This window comes from Camelus dromedarius, chromosome 8 (genome assembly GCF_036321535.1).
Source record: "Camelus dromedarius isolate mCamDro1 chromosome 8, mCamDro1.pat, whole genome shotgun sequence".
NCBI classification, from domain to species: domain Eukaryota; kingdom Metazoa; phylum Chordata; class Mammalia; order Artiodactyla; family Camelidae; genus Camelus; species Camelus dromedarius.
Window position 1 is genome coordinate 7,886,163 of NC_087443.1, and position 20,661 is coordinate 7,906,823.

Sequence of the window (20,661 nt, forward strand, 5' to 3'; positions counted from 1 at the left end):
TGAGAACAAAAAAGAACAGAGCAGAAGAAAGTCTTGGTCCCCCCCAGGGGAGCTGCCTGGCATAAAGGCAGCGATGCGGCTTGGTGGACCAGGAGACAGCACTTGCTGTGGTTGGTGTTTCTCACAGAGCTCACCAAGGGGAAGTCAAAAGCAGTGCTTTGGTGCTGCGGCCATCTGTTGCTGGCATTGTGAGTTTTAATCTGAAAGCATCAGAGCAAAGGTTAAATGTTCCCTAGACACTGACCCCTGGTTTTCATTAGATTCTGGTCAGTCCTGCATTTCTCCCCCACTGCCCAGTGACAAGTTAAACAGAGAAACAGTCCAACCACCATGAGTACTTGGTGAGAGAGCGAGGCTGCAGGACCCACGAACAGCTGAATGTGTGTGTGTCTGTGTGTCTGTGTGTGTGCTACTCACAGGAGAACAGAGGGGTCACTGCTCTGTCTGCTCAGATGATAGGAGAGTGCAACCAAGAGGCCACAGAAGGCTGAGAAGAGCGCTGGGATGTGCTGTGTGCTCCAGGGTTCCTAAGCAAAAGATCAGAGAGCCAGGTCACTCCATGGCTGGGAGCGGAACAGCAGCACTGTGCTCCAGGAAATGCTTACAGGGCATCCCCAAGGTCCAGCTGGATAGATGTGGCATCCTCTGATCACTCCCGCCAGGGGACTAAAAGCACCTGATGACCACCCAGAAACCTTGCCCGTTCGTGTCCAGACGTTGCTTTTGACACGGGATGGGGCAGGGGGAGGGGGAGGCATTGCAAATGAATTACGTGTATTTCTGAGATTACATTAATTTCATCTTTCCTGAAACTAAGTTTAGCATTTTTATGAGATGTAACATTAAACAGTATTGCCTCTTTTGAATTCAATATAATACTTCACAATGACTGTCAGAATCGTATTTCTTAAGTTTATTTAATCAACAGCTTAAAAGATATAAGGCATGTAAACATGGTATAAGAGACCAAACTGACCAGTGGGCGGAAATGAAAATTCGGTAAAAATTAAAGACAGTCCCTTGAAAAAAGAGAAAAAATAATTTGAAATGAAAACAACAAGATACTTCACAATTAATCACATAGGTGCACAGATGCCCGTAACTAATTCCCTGTACACAGAGTGAGGAACAGAGGCAGGGAATACGTGGTCCCACTGTGGGCAGCATGGTGACCGGGGGCCCAGCCTTCCTTCCAGACACAAGCACGTCTTCGTGCACAAAGAAAACTTCTCTACATTTAGCCTTTCCAACCTCCATCAACAGAATCCGCCCATGTCTTCCAGAGGCTGCATCTAGGAAAGGACTCCAAGACTTCTCTCTTAAGATTGTGATGCCCTAACTCACCAAGTGTTTTATTTGAAATGAACAAGTTGTTCATTACGCTTAAAATTAAAAATTCAAGTGAATGCAGACACGGAAAACTAACTTACAGTTACCAAAGGGGAAATGGGGTGGGGAAGGGATAAATTAGGAGTTTGGGATGAGCAGATACAAACTACTATATATAAAATAGATACACAAGAAGGTCCTACTGTTCAGCACAGGGAACTATATTCAATATCCTATAATAAACCATAATGGAAAAGAATATGAAAAAGAATATATCTGTATGTAGGTAAAACTGAATCACCTGGCTGTACGTTAGAAACTAACACAACATTGTAAATCAACTGTACTTCAATTTAAAAATATTAATTAATTAATTAATTTTAAAAAACTACAAGTGAATGATTAAATGTGCCCATGTTATATTTGTAACTGCTAAGATATGCTGGAGAAACAAATGTTACACTCAGTGGAACGAGGGATTTTATTTTCTCACACCTCCGCTTTCTAGCAATTAAAATGCATTACTTTTTTTAAAAATTCTTATTTGTTATTGAAGTGTAGTCTATTGACAATGTTAGTTTCAGGTATATAGCAAAGAGATTCAGTTATACATACATTTTTTTTTCACATTCTTTTCCATTACAGTTCATCACAGGGGATTGAATATAGATCCCTGTGCTATATAGTAGGACCTTGTTGTTCATCTTCTTTATATATGGCAGTGTGTATCTATTAATCCTCAACTCCTAATCTATCCACCGCCAACCCTTTCCCCCCTCTGGTAAGCACAGTTTATTTTTTCCTGTGTCCACGAGTCCATAAAGTACATGTCTTTTCTCTCTGCCCCAGTGAAGGTCCAGGACCCCGGAGAGCAGCACCTGGAGGGGAACTGAAGGGAGTCAGCCTCATGAGGCATCTGCAGCTAGACAGTCAGGAGGTGAGCCCCTGGGAGGGCCGCCCTCCGAGCCTCTCAGGTCAGCATCCCGGAGTGAGCGCTGCGCAGGGACTCTCCCGGGTCCTTAAGGCACGGTGGCTGCACCGTTATTTTCCTGACTCTGTGCTGATGTCCTCCCCATCAGCTTTGCCGACAAGGTTCAGCGCGGTGACGATAGAAGCATTCTCCTCCTCCCTCTTCTCTTCCCTCTGGAGTTTCCTTCAGCAAAGGCCAAGTTGAGGGGTGCTTCCTCTTTCCTCAGGCCAACCCTCTCCTGTAACCCCCAAAGCCCTCCTCTTAGTCCACAGACATCCCCTAGATGGAGGACAGACACCCTCTCTTTTCACTGGTTCCCTCTGCCCTGCCTATAATAACGCTGAAGTTGCTGACATCTTTTAGAAATACAAAGGCCCGCTTCCCGCAGTTACCCTGCAAAGCCACGGGCTCCCTCCCCTCTCCTTCAGTGCCCGCCCAGCCTGGCCAGAGGCTCCTCCCCAGCCAGCGCTCTGCCACTCAGGGCACCTCCCACAGGTGCAGCACCTCCTCACAGCATGAGCCTCGAGCTGGGCAGACCTGGATTCAAATCCTGATCTTGCCAGGGATGAGCTGTGTGGCCTTGGCTAAGTGACTTAACATCTCTGAGTGCTAGGTAAGTTTCCTTTTGTTTAGAAAGGGAAAATAATGCATACTCAAGGGTTGCTGTGAGGGTACTTTTCTGTACCCTGGGCCCTTTTTTTAAAGTCTTTGGCATGGGAGGGTTCAAGGTGGCCCCCACTGGGTGACTTGTATCCAGTGCTCAGAGCCAGACAGTCCTGAGCCATCTCCACTCCACCATCCGCACAGTCAGCTGATGTTCATGTGTAATTGATACAACTTTCAATACATCTCCAATCTGTCCCTCCCTTTCACTGCAGCCTACTGGGCAAGGCGTCCACTGTTTCCCTCTGGGACTATTGTTAACAGCTTCATAGCAGCCTCCATCCACATCCCTACCCAACTCCACAGACCCCACGATTCATCCTCCATGGAACAAAAGAGTGGTCCTCCTCCCATAAGAGGCAAATCAATCACATTATTGCCCTCACTCAGTATTTCTCAGTGATTACTCATCACCTACAGAAAAAGAAATCTACTCCACGGGAAGCTACATAAGCCAGTTATCATCAGGCCCTGGCTCAATTTTTCAGCCTCCCTCCTCGCATTTAGGGTATGCACAGCAGCAAAACCATAAATGCGTTGCTTCCTGGCGCCCTGCCTTCACACACAAAGTTCCTTCTGCCCAGAGGGCTCTTCCATTCTGGCCCCACTCCACTCCTTGCTACCTCGTGAACTCCTACTCATACTTCAGTGCCCATAATTAGAAGTCCCACCTGCTTGGTGCTATTTCCCTGACTTCCCAGGCAGATAGAAGCTCTCCCCCTTGCATCAGAACCAACTTTAAACATGTCTGCTTCTGCATTTAAGACATCTCACCCCTGTTACTCGTGGGCATGGGTAGGACTTGGCCCTCTGGACTCCTGGGGGAGGGGCCGTTTGCATCTCTCTTTTCTCTAGACTTGGCACAAATGTCAGCACATCACCATATCCTTGAGTGGATGACTATGTTTCTGTTATTGTAATTATATCAGTCCCTCTTCTATGACCCACGTGGAAAAAAAAGTTTCAGCAAGAAAAAAGGATGAAGACATTAAAAGCTCAAAATGTGAACCAGGAAGTGCAATGTCAAGGAAATTATCAGCCTATCAGACGAAAGGTATCCCTTGACCTTAAAACTATTTTTTTTTTCACTCAAACAGCACCCCAAATAACAGAACATTTATTCTGGAACTTAGGATTTTTATTCTTCCCTAAAAGCCCATTCATCAAACATTTATTGGCCCCCTACCCTGGGTCAGGCATCAAGGAGCAGACCTCTGAGGAGAACAAACTAGAATAAATCATCCTAAAATTAATATGGAATCACAAAAGACCCAGAATTGCCAAAACAGTCCTGAAGAAAAAGAATAAAGCTTGAGGAATAACCCTCCCAGACTTCAGACAATGCTACAGAGCTACAGTCATCAAAACAGCATGGTATTGCACAAAAACAGGCATATGGACCAATGGAACAGAACAGAGAGCCCAGAAATGAACCCACATACCTATGGCTGGTAATCTTCGACAAAGGAGGCAAGAATATACAATGGAGAAAAGACAGTCTCTTTGGCAAGTGTTGGGAAAGCTGGACAGCAGCGGGTAAACCAATGAAGTTAGAACACTCCCTCTCACCACAGACATAAATAAACTCACAATGGCTTAAAGACTTAAACACAGGACAGGACACCATAAATGCCCTAGAAGAAAACACAGGCAAAACATTCTCTGACACAAATTGTAGCAATGTTCTCCTAGAGCAGTCTCCCAAGGCAACAGAAATAAAAGCGAAAATCAACAAACAGGACCTAATCAAACTGATAAGCTTTTTCATAGCAAAGGAAACCAACAACAGAATGAAAAGACAGCCTACAGGATGGGAGAAAATATCTGTAAGTGACGAGGAGGACAGATACAGGTGTCCGGGGAGGGAGGGACATACCAGTCACTGCAATGAGGTAGGGCAGGGGGTGGACAGCGAGGTGCCTGGTGCTGGGTGATCACTGACCAGGGAGCAGAGGCTGGAAGTGAGTCCAGGGAGGGGCATTTAAGTGAAGCCCGGCACAGAAGAGATGCGGAGAACACAGTCCTTCCCCCACAGGGGCTTCTGGGAGGTCCAAGCTGGGCTTTGGGGGTGCCGTGGGTGGATGGAGCTGACCCCACTAACCTCATGGATACATCCCCCCACCCCGCTCAGGACACCCATCTGCAGCTTCTCTTGTTTCATTCCACACTTGGCTGTTACAAAAACACACAAAAAGTTTTCCAAAAGTGAAAAACCCACTACATTCTCTTTCCTCCCACCGATTCCCCTGCCAACACTAGAAAAAAAATCACTCTGAGAAGGATTTAGTAACCATGACCGTGGAAATAACAGACCCTGCATGGAACAAAGGAAAAATTAGAGGAATAAGCTTTGGCAGAAGTGGGTTCCAGGCTCATCACTTCCTGGAATGAATGATTCTGTAGAAGGTACTTAACTTCTCCGCTGCTCAGCATTCACTTCTGTAGAAAGGTGACAAAGAACTTTCTTGAACTATTGTTGCAATGACTCAATGAGATTTGAAATGGCCTTGCACACTGCAAAGTTGTGTGTCAATGTCAATTTTTTATTAATTGGAAAAGAAAGGGCATCTGTGATGGATGGTCTTTGCAGACAATAAACAAAGCCAAACTAAATATACTTAAATAATTAAGTTTGCGTACTTTTATTCACCCAATATCCCTCACCTAATTCTCCACTCATTTACTCTCTACTTAATTAAATCTCTGCAGTGCAAATTCAAAAGGTCAGACACCCCTCCCAGTCCTGAGAGACCCTCCCTCTTTACCTACTAAAAGAGCAGTTGGTAGAAAATTCTTCCAAGATGAAGGGTGGCAAGGAGTCTATATTCCAGGTGCAGCTTTGTGTGTTTCCTGGCGCAATCTCAGATCTCCACACCACTCTTTCTTACAAGAAACCCAGGTTCGCCTGAGCTTGGGCAGAGTGTAAACAGACAGCCCCTCCCCCCCGGGCTTCCTAGGCTGTCTACTGGAAACAAGCCTCAAGCTCCAAGTTCTTAACCTTGTTCCTTTTTCCAACAAATAACAATTATTTATATCCAATTAGGAAGCAAATTTCTCAGGGAAGCAAGGATATGAAAGACTACGTGGATATACATACAAGTCATTCTTTCATGTTTAGAATGCCAACATTTGCAAAACAATGCCATCTTCAGGGACGATTATTTTGGACTTGGAAAAAGATCTCATAACTGAGATAACCTCACCCCTTCAAATTATTGATCAAGTAAGAAGATAGGGCAAATGGAAGAGACTTACCCAAGGTGTAGGACCAGGCCCCTAGTTCAGTGCCCTGTAGGAACCTGCATCCGAGTGTGGCCTGGATGTGCTGCAGGACGGGTACTAATTCTAAAGGTACCACCCAAATATATATATGAAGTTCAGAGGAACCGACGAAAGTATGGGAGAAAATACATTGAAGGGAAATGACCTTCATGGTTTATCAACCCATAATTTTCTGCACTTGGAAGAGAGGCAACTGGGTGCCATTGACTCTGAAAATAAAACTAAAAGAAACAAATATATAAAATAAATAAACAACAAGGTCCTACTGTAGAGCACAGGGAACTATGTTCAATATCTTGAAGTGACCTACAATGAAAAAGAATATGAAGAGGAATCTATGTATGTACATGTATGACTGAAATATGCTGGACACCAGAAATTGACACAACATTGTAAACTGACTATACTTCAATTTAAAAAACAAACAAACAAGCATACGAACAAAAACCTAAAGGAAATAAGCTTCAACACCAGCGAGGGAATCTGGGTGTAATTTATGGAAGAACTTCCCAACATCGTTGATTCAATAAAGGACACTTAGGGAAACATTAGCATTTCCTTTACCCAAATTACTTTAAGGCACAGATATTTTCCATGGAGAGTTAAGAGACAAGCTGTCTGAAAGAGAAGGAAGGAGGAGAAACTTGCTGAAAGCTTTTCTTCCTCATGCTTTCCTTGCATAGGAACTGTTTTACCAGCTCTGCAATTGAACACATACACACGACTAAATAAACTGACTATGAGATGGAAATATTCAGAATCCTTTTATGGAATTAAGATTTGGTGGGGGGCGGGGGAGGGGGAAACTACAAGAGAAACTGTCTCTTTGTCTCTTTTTTTCATTTCTTTCTCCTTAGTCTCACAATCACTCTCCAAGCTGTTCAGTCCCTAGTCACCCCACCTGCTTCTCATCTCCAGGGTCTAAGGCTGTCTCCCCTGCCCCGCCCTCCCCAGCAGGTCTGCCCTGCACCGGTGGGAATCTGATGAATGAACAACAGTGAGCCTGGTGGAGATCTCCCCAGCCTCAGGAGCACCTAGGAGCCAAACTTCCAGTGGGACTTAAACTTGTCAAGTCAGAAATAGAGTAAAAAAAAAAATGCATTTGAGGATGTTTTTATTTTAATTTTGTATTTGGGGATAAAGAAGAAAATATTTTCACTTGAGGAAGAAGAGAACCACTGACCTAAAGTGAGATTTTGAAAGAAAACGAGCAAATGTACTGGGTACTTTGAAAGATTAAGTTCAGTGGTCAAACAGTCTCGTTTCTGCAAAAAGGAGCAGAAAGGAAGAGAGGAAGCACAGCACTGACTTGTACTTCTCGTGGCTTTTTAAAAAATAAACGTTCATATTTTAAACATACATGTATTAGTCTTGAATTTCATTATATATACAAATTATATATAATTTATTTTACTTACACACAGACACACAAATGCATACATGTATATTTATACAAATAAATATGCATGTATACATATACACACAAATATGTACATTTTTTAGAGGGAGATAAGGTTTGAAACTATCACCCACTGATAATGAAGTGTATTCTCTGTGACAGTTTGCCTTGAAATTAACACCCCTAATTGCATTGAGAGGTGTCTCATGGGCCCCTGAACTGAGGACTGATACGGATTGATGAATGCTGGCTTCATAAAACTCCCACAGGTTTTGAAATATTTTTATGAGGTAGAAATAAAAGTGTCTAATAGTCCTACAATTCTCTGGTAGATTTCACGTGCATTTGGGAATTCTTTTGATGAAAGTGCATTGGGAACTTCAGCTTTGTGAAAAAGTACTCTCTGAAGACAGTTTTCATCTTGGTAATATTTTTCTTCGAAATTTTAGACATCTCTGCAATGGAATTTATAGCGCAGACTAACTGAGGGTTTGGTGATAAAGTGAATGCAAACAGACCAAATTCTTACGTTGCTATTTCCTTCCTATCAGTTTCACACAAAGGAAAAGCAATGGATTTTTTTAAGCCCATTAAACATCAGGGCATTTCTGAGATCCAAGTTTTCCTACATCTTAAAATAAGATCTAGATCATATCAATTCTATTTCTAGGTCTCTTTAGACATGAATCTCATCTTTATGTAAAAGGAACTCTGTGCCCCCGAAATTCCAGAAACTCAGTAAGATCGGATATGTCTCCCAGTCCTCATACTGTGTGTTCTGTTCAGATGTCACTGTAATGGGTCACCATGTGGCCGGCGGGCACTTGCGAGCATGCACTGGGCACCCTCGGGGCTCCCCCAGCACCCAGTGCTCACCCCATAGCAGCCCCTGCTGATATCCCCCGGGGACCCTGAACACCCTGAAGGGACCCCCAGTGCCTATCACTGAGCCTAATTCAGAGCAGCCAGTCAATATGTGTTCAGTAGATAAACAAATGATCGTAATCCCAAATATGGTGCATCAAACTTCACAGTCTACTCAAAATAAGTTTTTCTTAATTCACATTCTTTTTCATTTTGGTGGAAAAACAGCCTACGTTGATGATTCAAGGCGATTTTTCTTTTAGGAAATGGGGGGAAATGAGCTCATTAGCTAGCAAGAATGATTGACAGGTAGCATCCGAACTTATCTATATCAACATAGAAAAATATTGATACACACACACATGAACTTTTTAGAAAAAAATTTACTTTCTTTCCCATAGCCTTCTTCTCAGTTACCTGCATTCATTCAATCCAGAATTATAGAGCACCTCTTATATAATACACTGGACTTTTGACAGACTGTAAGGAGAAGCATATATAAAAACCATAGCCTAGGACTTCGAGTTGCTCAGGGCCAAACAGGGAGTGAAGAAACATACGCACAAAGAACAACAATAATATCACCTACATACTGAGCAATGATGTGACTGTCACTTTACCTACATTGTCACATTTAGATTGTCGCACACCTGAAAGGCAAGGGTCGCTCCTTCTGAACACGGGGAAACCGAGGCTTCTACGTTGCTAGTTATCGTGGTATCTGTGTTCCCCACAGAAATGATTCTATTCAGAATAAATAAGCATTGAGTGAACACCAAAAGGACAACACTGCCCACAGGATTTTGGAAGAGAGAAAGAGGAACTCATGCTGGCATGGCCAGGACCGGCATCCTCTTCCATCTCTGCTGGGACCACCACTGCTCATACTGCAGGCCTGGAATTCTCTTTTCCACCCACATTCCTCTCTCCCTGACTATCACTCCATCCGGACCGCCATTGAATCCTGCCAATGTTGATTTCACATTTCCTGGACTTGACCCTTTCCAGTCCTGTGCTTCCTACCAAGACCTGAGTCTAGATCTTACCTTACTCAGCAATTGCACTTCCATTCCAAACCGAGCTACCATCATTCTTTCTGTTTTTCTCCCAAATCAGTGTCAGCTGCCACTGTCCAAGGCATCCAACCCGAGCCTGAGGATCCTGACAGCCCAGTGTTAACTGGGCTTGGAGATTAACTACACGTGAAATTTCCAAGAAGTACTTTCTGTGAGTACTCACTGTCCATCTAACATCCACTTGCCTCTTCCTCCCTACTAACAAGCACCTGCTTAGCAGTTGTTCAGATAGCTAAAAGACTTGTAAATCCTACTTCCTTGCAGCTAGAGGTGCCACGATTCCAGCCAAAAAATACAATCTGAAGTCTAGTATGATAAAAGTAAATTAAAACTTGGATATCATTGTCAAACTTACTACTATTAATATCATCACCATTATGTTCACCAACATCATCACCATTGCCTAATTATGCTGATAATGTTTCCATGTGTTTTAGTCTTCTGTTGCAGTGTAACACATGACCAAAACAGTGGCCTAAACAAGACACCATATGATCTCATGGGGTCCTGGGTCAGGCATCTGAGCTTGGCGTGACTGGCTCCTCCCCTTAGGGTCTCACCAGGCTGACATCACAGTGTTGCCCAGGGCTACAATCTCACCTGAGACTTGAGTCCTCTTCCAAGCTCACTCCTGGTTGGCAGAATTCAGCTCCTTGCAGCTGGAGGACTGAATTTTCTTGCTGGCTTTTGCTGCGATCCACTCCAGATCTGAGAGGCCACCCTCATAATGTGTGGCCCTCTCCCCAGGCCATTTGCAACACAGCTATTTACTTCTTCAAGGCCACGGGAGGGTCTCTGCTGCTTCTTTTGTCTCTAGATCTTCTTTTAAAGGGCTTGTCTGATTAGGTCAAACCCATCCAGCTAATCTCTCTTTTGATTTACTTAAAGTTAACTGATTAGGGACCTTAATTACATCTCAAAATCCCTCCACCTCTGCCAGATAATGGAAACTAATCACAAGAGTGACAGTCTGTTATAGTCACGGGTCCTGCCCACACTCAGGGGGCAGAAATTGAACAGGGTGGGCACACCAGGGGGCAAGGGTCTTGGGGGCAATCTCAGAATTCTCCCCACTACATCATTTCACAAAAACCCTTGAGCTACATACTCTGTATATCAATTAATTTCAGTCACTTCTGACAACATTCATGTGAGGTAGATACTACTAATCCATTTTACAATAAAAAAAAAAAGCAATGTGAATTAGCCACATGCCCTCAGGCAAATAACTTCAGCTCTGTGCTCACATTCACCACTGGAATATAGAAATGCTATTATCTTCCGTATGTATTACATGAAGCTATAGTAAAGGGCAAATGAGAACACACGTGGGAAATTATTCCAAAAATTAAAGCCCCATAGATCGGCAAGGTATCTTACATGCCTGCGAATTGTTCTTTTGACTAGAAAAATATAGTTATACTTCAAACGCGCAAGGGAGGACAGCGCAGAAATAAGAGCGAAAAAATGCAAGATCTGCGATCTGCAACGTGGGATGTTAAGCCACTTAAGCGCTCCCGGGACCTCCATTTCCTCATTTTAAATAATAAAATGAAGGGGTTGGACCAGGGGATACCTAAGGTCTATTTCAGAACTAAAACTATTCTAGAACTGTGGGTTTGTTTTATATTTACATTCAACTTTAAGTCCCAAATGCGGCAGAAATGCCACTGTTTCAGCTGCAACGCAGCAGTACCTAGAGAGTCTGGGGAAAACTCCCACAAGCAGTTGCTAACGATGCTTGGGAAACACTAAATTACAGTAATGAACCTCGACCTCTGGTTGCCCTTGCCGTCCATAAAGCAGAATCTCTTTGTAAGGGATAATAAAAAAAATAGAAATCATGGTTTATCCAGACATAAAGAAAGCCCAGCTAATTAACCACTGAGCCATTTCTCCAGGGAGCAAATATTCTGGTTGTTTCTATATATCACTGGCAAATATTTAAGTCAATGAGGGAGTCCATGTGTATGGTACTTGCTACCATCTTGGGGGAGTCCAAAAAGAATATGAAATTAAAAGAGGAATAAAATGTCTTCCCCTAATTAATATCCCAGAGGGCAGAATTAATTCACAGTCCCGCAATCTGTTTCTATCACGTGAGAATAATAAAAACTAAGGCTATAAATACATATCAAGACTCCTATATGGAAACACATCTCCAGCAAGGCAACTGACAGGCTGGAACGGTTCACAAGGTCCATCAATCCATCATGGTGCCGCAGAGATTAAAAAACAAAAAACGATTCCAGCAATGCAAAGTGTAAGCATAAAAGTCATAAACAGAAGCATTATTAAACACGAAGTGGAATCAGAGCTCCGGGTAAGTGTCAGGTGGAAGATAGGCGAGGTTTTTTTCTTGCTTCCTAAGGACCCCCTTGCCAATTTGCTAACCACATTCATTCAATTCATGGCATTTAATAGGCACTGCTTTTTAAAGTGGAGAGCCTATCTAAGACCATTAGAAAACTCAGGACTTACACATGAGAAGGGAGAAATGCAAATTACTCTATGTTTAACCAAGAGGTGACGTCAAAATATAGACAGAACATTAAGATTCTCTAACAACAGACCATCCTATTTCTCACAAGTGATGCTTGTTCTATGCTGAGCAAGGAAGTCAATACCTCTTGGAGATTAAATAAACCTTTCTAAAGCACTCTGGTTCCACCTGGTAAAAAGCTGGTTTCAACACGTAAGTAAACCCCAGAGCCTCTGAAGTGTTCATCGCCATCACAGAGTTAGCAGTGTGCTTTCAAAATGGAATCTATTTAGTCTGATCCAACAGTGACTTACGCCTGTGGCACGTTATAAACAGAAAGGAAAACAAATAAAAGTCTCAGTCCAGGGCAGCATATAGATTGTATCTCTTGGGACAGCTCTGATCAGTTGCCTACAGTACTGCCTGGGCATCTCAGAGCCCTATTGCCCTCAGTGAGAAAGAATATTGTGATCAATTAGTAATGTCTGATACGAGGAGGGGGTCAGACTTGGGGAGGTGAGGGAATGGTACCACCTGTCCCACAACTGGGCAAAACCCTGAAAATCTTCTGTCTTTTTGAACACCAGATCCTTCAATGGTTTCCCAAGCCCTCTAAAAACTTTGCAAGAAAAAGTCATTTAGCAATCCCAGGAGCATACATAACTTTTGATAATATTTGAACTGGTAATAATGAGCCTTGAACATTTGTTAAATGGAATGGGTTTTTCAGAGCATACCTCTTCTCCTTCAGAAATTAATCTAAGACATTCCAGGAGATGTTCCTTTGTGGAGAGCCTCCCGAGGATAGAAGAATATTCTGTCTTCCAAGATTTGACTCTGATTCTATTATCAGTGAATGATTTTTTCACTAGCAAATGAGGCTTACCTGCTGAAAAGCATGACGCGTGAGACAAAGGCTTGTCATAAGCCAAAGATTTAGAGTAAGCAGTTTTGATTTAACAGCAAGACAGCTGAAAGAGAATCCAGGAGTGAGGTTTTTGGTCTGACCACTCATAGAATGATTTGGGAAATCAATCCATAGAACTTCTCAACGCTGCATTTCCCTGACAGCTGGGGCCATCAGCTCATCTGTGACACTCAGCACCTAAGAGTTGATGACTTCTTTTTGCTTTAAGTTCTTTTCAAGTAACCAGTATTCTTGGGATGCACAACATACCCACTGGTGTCGATTTCCGATCGAGAAGTGTTGACGTCTCCAACTATTAGTGGATTTATCAGTTTCTCCTTGCAGTTTCATCAATCTCCCCTTCAGCATATTTTGATAATCTGTTTTTAGGTGCATACACATTAAGGATTGCTACGTCTTCTTGGAGAATTGATCCTTTTAACACTACACATTTGGGTCATAGGGTAAGTCTATTTCTAGCTTTTTGAGGAAACTCCATACTATTTTCTACAGTGTTTGCACCAATTTACATTCTCACCAATAGTGCACTAGGGTCCGCTTTTCTCCACATCCTCGCCAACATGTGTTATTTGTATACTTTTTGATGATGGCCATTCTGACAGGTGTGAGGTGGTATCTCATCATGGTTTGGGTTGAACTTCCCTGATGATTAGTGATGTTCAGCATCTTTGCAGGTACCTGTTGGCCATCTGCGCATTTCCTCTTTGGAAAAATGTCTATTCAGTTCTTCTGCTCATTTTTAAAATCTGTCTTTTTTTTAATGTTTCACTCACAATGGGTTAAAGATCTAAACGTAAGACCAGAAACTATAAAACTCCCAGAGAAAAACACAGGCAGAACACTCCCTGATACAAATTGTAGCAATATCTTGGGAGATCTGGTCAAACCAGAGGGAGGACTTAGGAATGTTCTGTTATTATAAGGCACCCTGGTCCATTGTATCGTGGTCGTCATGCCTCTCACTTACACATAAGTATATATAAATATGTATAATCAAATACGTGGTTGCTATTATTACTTTGAACAAACTTTACCTGTTGGATCAATAAGAATAGAAAAAACAAAGTTTTTATGTGACCTTCACTTATTTCTTCTCTGCCGCTCTTCCCTTCTCTACGTAGTTCTGAGTACCTGCCCTATATCATCTTCCTTCTGAGAAACTTCTTTGAACATTCCTTGCAAGGCAGTTCTGTCTACAACAAATTCCCTCAATTTTTATTTGTCTAAGAAAGTCTTTATTCTTCACTTTTGGAAGATAATTTTGCAAGGTACAGAATTCTAGGGGCGGGTGTGTGTGTGTGTGTGTGTTTCCCTCAAAACTTTATTTCACTTCACTCTTGTCTTCCTCGCATAGTTCCTTAGTTCAGGCTGCCATAAAAATACAATAAATAGACTGGGTGGCTTAAACAGGCATTTCTTTCTCACAGTTTTGGAGACTGGAAGTCAGAGATTAGGGATGCCAGCGTGGCCAGAAGCTCGTGAGGGCCGGCCCTCTGGCTTGCAGATGGCAGCATTCTCTCAGTGTCTTCACACAGAGGAGAGAGAGATCCCTCTGGTGTCTGTTTCTCTTCTTACAAGGGCACTAATTCCAGCATGAGGACCCCACCCTCATGACCTCATCTAAACCTATTTCCCAAAGGCCCCGTCTCCAAATATCAACACATTGGGGGTTAGGGTTTTCAACATAGGCATTTGACGGAGACACAATTTAGTCCATAGCAGTTCCCGAGGAGAAATCAGGTGTGATTCTTATCTTTCTTCCTCGAAAGGTAAGGTGTTTTCATCCTCTGATTTCTTTCAAGCTTTTTTCTTTATCTTTGATTTTCAGCAACTTGAATATAACATACTTAGGTGTAGTTTTTGGCATTTATCCTACCTGGTGTTCTCAGAGCCTCCTGGATATGTGGTTTGGTGTCTGATAATTCATTTGAGAAAATTCTCTGTCATATTGCTTCAGTTGTTTCTTCAGTTCCATTCTTTCTTCTCCTCTAGTATTCCCATGACACATGTATGTTACACCTTTTGTACCTGTCCCGCAGTTCTTGGATATTCTGTCTTTTTCAGTCTTTTTTATCACTTGCACTTCCATTTTGGAAGTTTCTACTGACATATCTTTAAGCTCAGAGATTCCTTCCTCAGCAGTGTCCAGTCTACTAACAAGCCCTTCCAGGGCATTCTCCATTTCTGTCACAGTGTTTTTGATCTCCAGCAGTTCTTGGCTCTTTCTTAGAACTTCCACCTCTCTGCTAACACTGCCCATCTGTTCTTGTGAGCTGTCCACTCTGCCCATTAGAGCCTTCAGTGTGCTAATCATAGTTGTTTTAAATTCCCAGTCTGATAATTCCAACATCCCTGCACATCTAGGTCTGGTTCTTGTGATTCTTCCGTCCCCTCAAACTGTGACTTTGCCTTTTAGTATGCTTTGTCATTTTTTCTTGATAGCCAGACATGATGTGTCAGGTAAAAGGAACTGTGGTAAGAAGGCCTTTAATAATGTGGTGTTAAGATGTGATGGGAGAGGTACCTATACTCCCCGGATTAGTTCTCTGACTTCTGGTGCTCCTGTGTCTCTGGACTGTGAACTTCACAAGTGCTTCTGAGTCCTGTCCCCACTTGGGTGGGACTAGAATGGCTAGAATGGACTGGGCTGGAGTTTGGCATTTCCCTTCCTCCAGGGCAGTTAGGCTCTGAAAAACTCCGAACAGTTTAGGCTCTGATAAAATCTTGATGGCAGGCTTTGCTAAGAAGAACAAGATGCTCTGGTATATTTCAGAATGGTTACTCTTCTTCTCCACATGCTGAAAACATGACAGGATTCTTCTCTAAAGTCCCCAAGCCACTGAGGGGGACACTCACAAAAATATGGGGCCTCTCGGATGACTGGGCTCACCTGGAGTTTTATTAACGCTTGGACTTACCCACACTGAGCCTCCAGTAACTTGTCAAGCACAGTTCAGGTTGTCCTCCCCCTGGAACTGGTTCCCCATAGGTTTCTGCTCCTGGGTTCCTGCTCCGGTAAGTGGTGATTCTCTGTAAGTATCTGTCTGTCTCTCCAATTTGGGAGGCAGGAATTTGCCTTGCTGCCTCCCTTCTCTGATGGATCTAAGAAGAACTGTCAATGTATCAGTTTGTTCAGCTTTTCACATAACTGTCAGGATGCAGTAATAAACTCCCAAATTCCTTACATCCTGGACCAGACACCAGAAGTCAGTAACTGACCCTTTACAAAGTTTCCCAAGTAATTTGACTGGGGAAAAGTTAGTCTTTTCAACAACTGTGCTAGTGAATCTCAATCGTTGCCTCATCTCACATGCAAAAATCAGCTCAAAATGGTTCATAGATATAAATGTAAGAGCTAAAACTTCTAGGGAAACAGTATTTGTGGCCTTGCATTACATAAAGATTTTTGAACATGGAGAGTACAAACTGTAAAATAAATAATTGATAAATTATTATAAACTTCATTATAATTTAAAACTTCTTTGAAAAATATGGTTAATGAAATGAAAAAAATAAGCCACCAACTGGCAAAAATAAATAGGCAATACATAGTCAGTCAAGGACCCGAGTCCAGAATATGTAAAAAATTCATATCTTAATAAGAAGAACATACAATGCAGTTTTAAATTGGGCAAAAGATTTAAACAGATTTTTCATCAATGAAGGTATACAAATGGCAAGCAAGCCCTAAAAACATACTCAACAACAACTGGTAATAGAGAAACACAAATTAAAATCACAATCAGATACTAGCACGTCTTAGAATGGCGACTGCTTTTGAAAACTGACGACATTAAGTGCTAGAAAGAATTTGGAACACTTGGAAATCTCAAAGATAATGGTGAGGGGGATGGAAACTGATACAAACACTTTGGACAACAGTCTGGCAGCTTATTATGAAGTTAAATACAGACTTAACATTTGATCCCGCAATGCCACTCCTTTGTATTCACTTAAGATAAATAAAAACATATATCCACACTAATACCTGTAAAAACTTTATAGAAGTTTTGTTCATAATTTTCAAAAATTGGAAATAACCACAGAAATACTACTTAGCAGTTAAAAAAAAGCCCCAAACAGACTACCGACACATAGTTGGATCTCAAAGGCATTACACTAACTGAAAGTATTCAAAAAGCCACATCTCCAGATCACTCTTTGACATAAATTGCAGCAATATTTTTTTGGATCCATCTCCTAGAGTAATGGAAATAAAAGCAAAAATAAACAAATGGGACCTAATTAAACTTAAAAGCTTTTGCACAGCAAAGGAAATCACAAACAAAATGAAAAGACACCCTACAGAATGGGAGAAAATATTTGCAAATGATGCTACTTGCAAAGGATTAATTTCCAAAATATACAAATAACTTATACAGCTTAATATCAAAAACAAACAATCCAATCCAAAAATGGGCAGAAGACCTAAACAGACATTTCTCCAAAGAAGACATATAGACAGCCAACAGGCACATGGAAAGATGCTCAATATTGCTAATTATCAGAGAAATGCAAATCAAAACCACAACGAGGTATCACCTCACATGGGTCAAAAAGATCATTATTTAAAAGCCTACAAATGATATATGCTGGAGAATGTGTGGAGAAAAGGGAACCCTCCTACATTGCTGGTGGGAATGTACTTTGGTGCAACCATTATGGAAAACAGTATGGAGATTCCTTAAAAAACTAGAAATAGACTTACCATATGATTTAGCAATCCCACTCCCAGGCATATATCCAGAGAAAACTCTAATTTAAAAAGAGACATGTATTCCAATGTTCATAGCAGCATTATTTATAGTAGCCAAGACACGGAAGCAACCTAAATGTCCATTGACAGATGACTGGATCAAGATGTGATATGTGTGTGTGTGTACACACACACACACACACACACACACTGGAATACTACTCAGTCATAAAAAAGAATGAAAGCATGCCATCTGCAGCAACATAAATGGACCTAGACTTTATCATACTAAGTGAAGTAAATCAAACAGAGAAGGACAAATATCATATGATATCACTTATATGTGGAATCTGAAAAAAAAGAAAGACACAAATGAGCTTATTTACAAAACAGAAACAGATTCAGAGGCATAGAAAACAAACTTATGGTTACCAAAGGGAAAAGAGTGGGGTGGGACAAATTAAGAGTTTGGGATTAAAAGATACACACTACTATATATAAAATAAATAAACAACAAGGTCTCACTATATAGCACAGGGAACTATGTTACATATCTTGTAATAACCTATAATGAAAAAGAATATGAAAAAGATACATATATTTAAAAAAAAAGAGGCACGGAGAAGAACTTGGGGCAGGTGGAATCATTCTACATTGTGACTATGATGGTGATGATTTGACTACATACATTCATCAAAACTCTTCTAACTGTACATTCAAAACCAGTGAATTTTATTGTAGAAAGATGGTTTTACAAAGTTATAAGGATAGAAATCAGATCGGTGTTGGCCAAAGGTCGTGATGAGGAGAAGAGGCAGCCAACTAAGGGATACAAGAGAAACTCTGAGCTGGTGGAAACGTTTTATAACTTGATTGTGGTGTTGGTTTCATGACTCTATACACTCACCAAAGCTTACCAAATGGTATATATTTAAAAGGTGAATTTTGCAGCATACAAAGTGCATCTCAGTAAACCAGACTTTCAAAAACAAATGAATGAAAAATATACAAGCAAACGAACCCTGGAACACAACAGAGAAAAATATAAAGGGGCCTGCAGGTAAAAGCTTTTATAGGCAGCAGCAGAAAAAGGCTTTCAGCAATTCAAGGACTCAGAAAATACTTAAGTAGTCTTCCTGAATGAAATACCTGAAGTCCTGTGACACAAGAGAAGAATGCATTTCAAAAAAAAAGAAAAAAAAGAGCCCAGAAACAGTGGTTAATGACATAACTGTTGTTCTATGTGACAGTATAAATGTGGTAACAAACAGAGCCGCCATGGCTCATAAATCACCCTTGTGAGTTAGAGACAGGAGAATTCTTCCCCCGCCCCCTCTGTGTGAAAGAAAATACCTACATGAAAGGGAAGGAAAGAGTGAAGGAGACGATTATGCCGTCGATGACCACAGAGAAATTCAGCTGGGACACTCTGGAAAGTAATAATATTGCATCCCTTCTCTTCCGTGAACAGGAGTAAAGTTATCTTTCCGCCACTGACGTGGATATGTTTAATAAGATTTTAAGTCAATCCTTTAAAAAAGTTAATAGATGTCATACCATATATAAGACCCTTTGAAACATATATTACTTTTATTTCCTCTTTTACATTTAATTTTTATTTTATCGAAGAGGTATTTGTATTTGTGGCTTAATATAGTGAATGCAGGGCGTCCATACAGTCAAGAGGCATTTCAGTTAATTACTTTTTGTCCTGATTGAAGATACGCCTGAACCCGTGACTCGTGTTTTGTTTTCAGACCGCATGGATGCTGCGAATGCACAGCAGTGGTCCCCTGCCCACCTTCTTGATTCAATCCCTGCTGCCCGAAGGCAGTGACTTCCCACTGTTTCTTCTTCACCTGTTTACCTCCGTATTTCCAGATAACATGCTTGTTTTGTCATTTCTTGATTTTTTTTAAACTTCAGATATCATTTGCTAACTTTCTTTTTTAAAATAATTTTTAGAATATTTTAATTTTATTTTTTGGTGGGGGGAGGTAACTTGGTTTATTTATTTATTATTATTTCTTTTGTAATGGAGGGACTGGGGATTGAACCCAGGACCTTGTGCATGCTAAGTACATGCTCTACCACTGAGCTGTACCCTCCCCCGCTACCTGCTGACTTTCTAATGCGGAATACAGGATTAAGGCCTCCCCAGTGGGCACACATGTGCACGCACGCACATACACACACACTTCACCTCCTTCATTCTGCTGTTAATAGTTATATTATTCAGGTCATCATAAATACAAACTATTATCCACAGCTGAGCCATGCAGGTACCATAGTTACAGCTCTTTTCTGATATGACTTTTTCTTTGCCTGAAGTTAATGCTTGTCTTGGTTTTTCATCGTCTTAGGCCTCCCTTTCTGCCAGCCTAGGTTTCAGCTTTCACCATCTGGCTCAGTCCATACTCCATCTGTTTTCTAGGGTCTAAACTTCTGTTGCTGTCATACCCTCTCCTGTTTTCAGTCCACACTGCTTTATGCAATCACATCCCTCTGCTGTCTTTGGAGCGGTATTTCAGAAGGAAGCAAAAGTGAGCACGTGGGGGCCTGTCGACCACCCCATTAAGCAGAAGCCCCTTTCGGCGTCTGAACGGACCCTGTCAGGCGGACACCTGCAGAGGGAGCAGGCTAAGGGGGCTTTGTGCTCCGTGGCAAATCAGGTATCTCAATGCTTCCTCTAAACCACTGACGTCTCACCAGCCAGGCTCTGTTACCCGTGATGTGCTCAGACCCTGTTTCTCTTCTAACTGGAGAAGACACCCGTTAAATAAATATACAGCTGACTTAATGGATGTGAGAAGAACGGCAAAGGCGCGCCCACCTACCTTGACGGCGCTGAAGCAGAGCACATGCAGCACCACCGCAGCGAAGACGCTCCGGGCCACGCTGTACACAGCCGACAGCATCCCCGAGACGGCTGGAACACAAACGCCAAGAGTTCCCTTCTACACCGGCAAGTC

General features: G+C 41.9%; 1 protein-coding gene across 1 annotated transcript in view; it reads right to left on the reverse strand.

Moving 5' to 3' along the window:
- PCNX2 (pecanex 2) overlaps nt 1-20,661 on the reverse strand; it is a 220,803-nt gene that overhangs the window by 121,649 nt on the left and 78,493 nt on the right. The window contains exons 15-16 of the mRNA XM_064488633.1: nt 20,527-20,618; nt 418-527 (exon numbers count right to left, since the gene is read on the reverse strand). Coding sequence (XP_064344703.1) covers nt 418-527; nt 20,527-20,618 — 202 coding nt within the window. The remainder of the gene's footprint in view (nt 1-417; nt 528-20,526; nt 20,619-20,661) is intronic.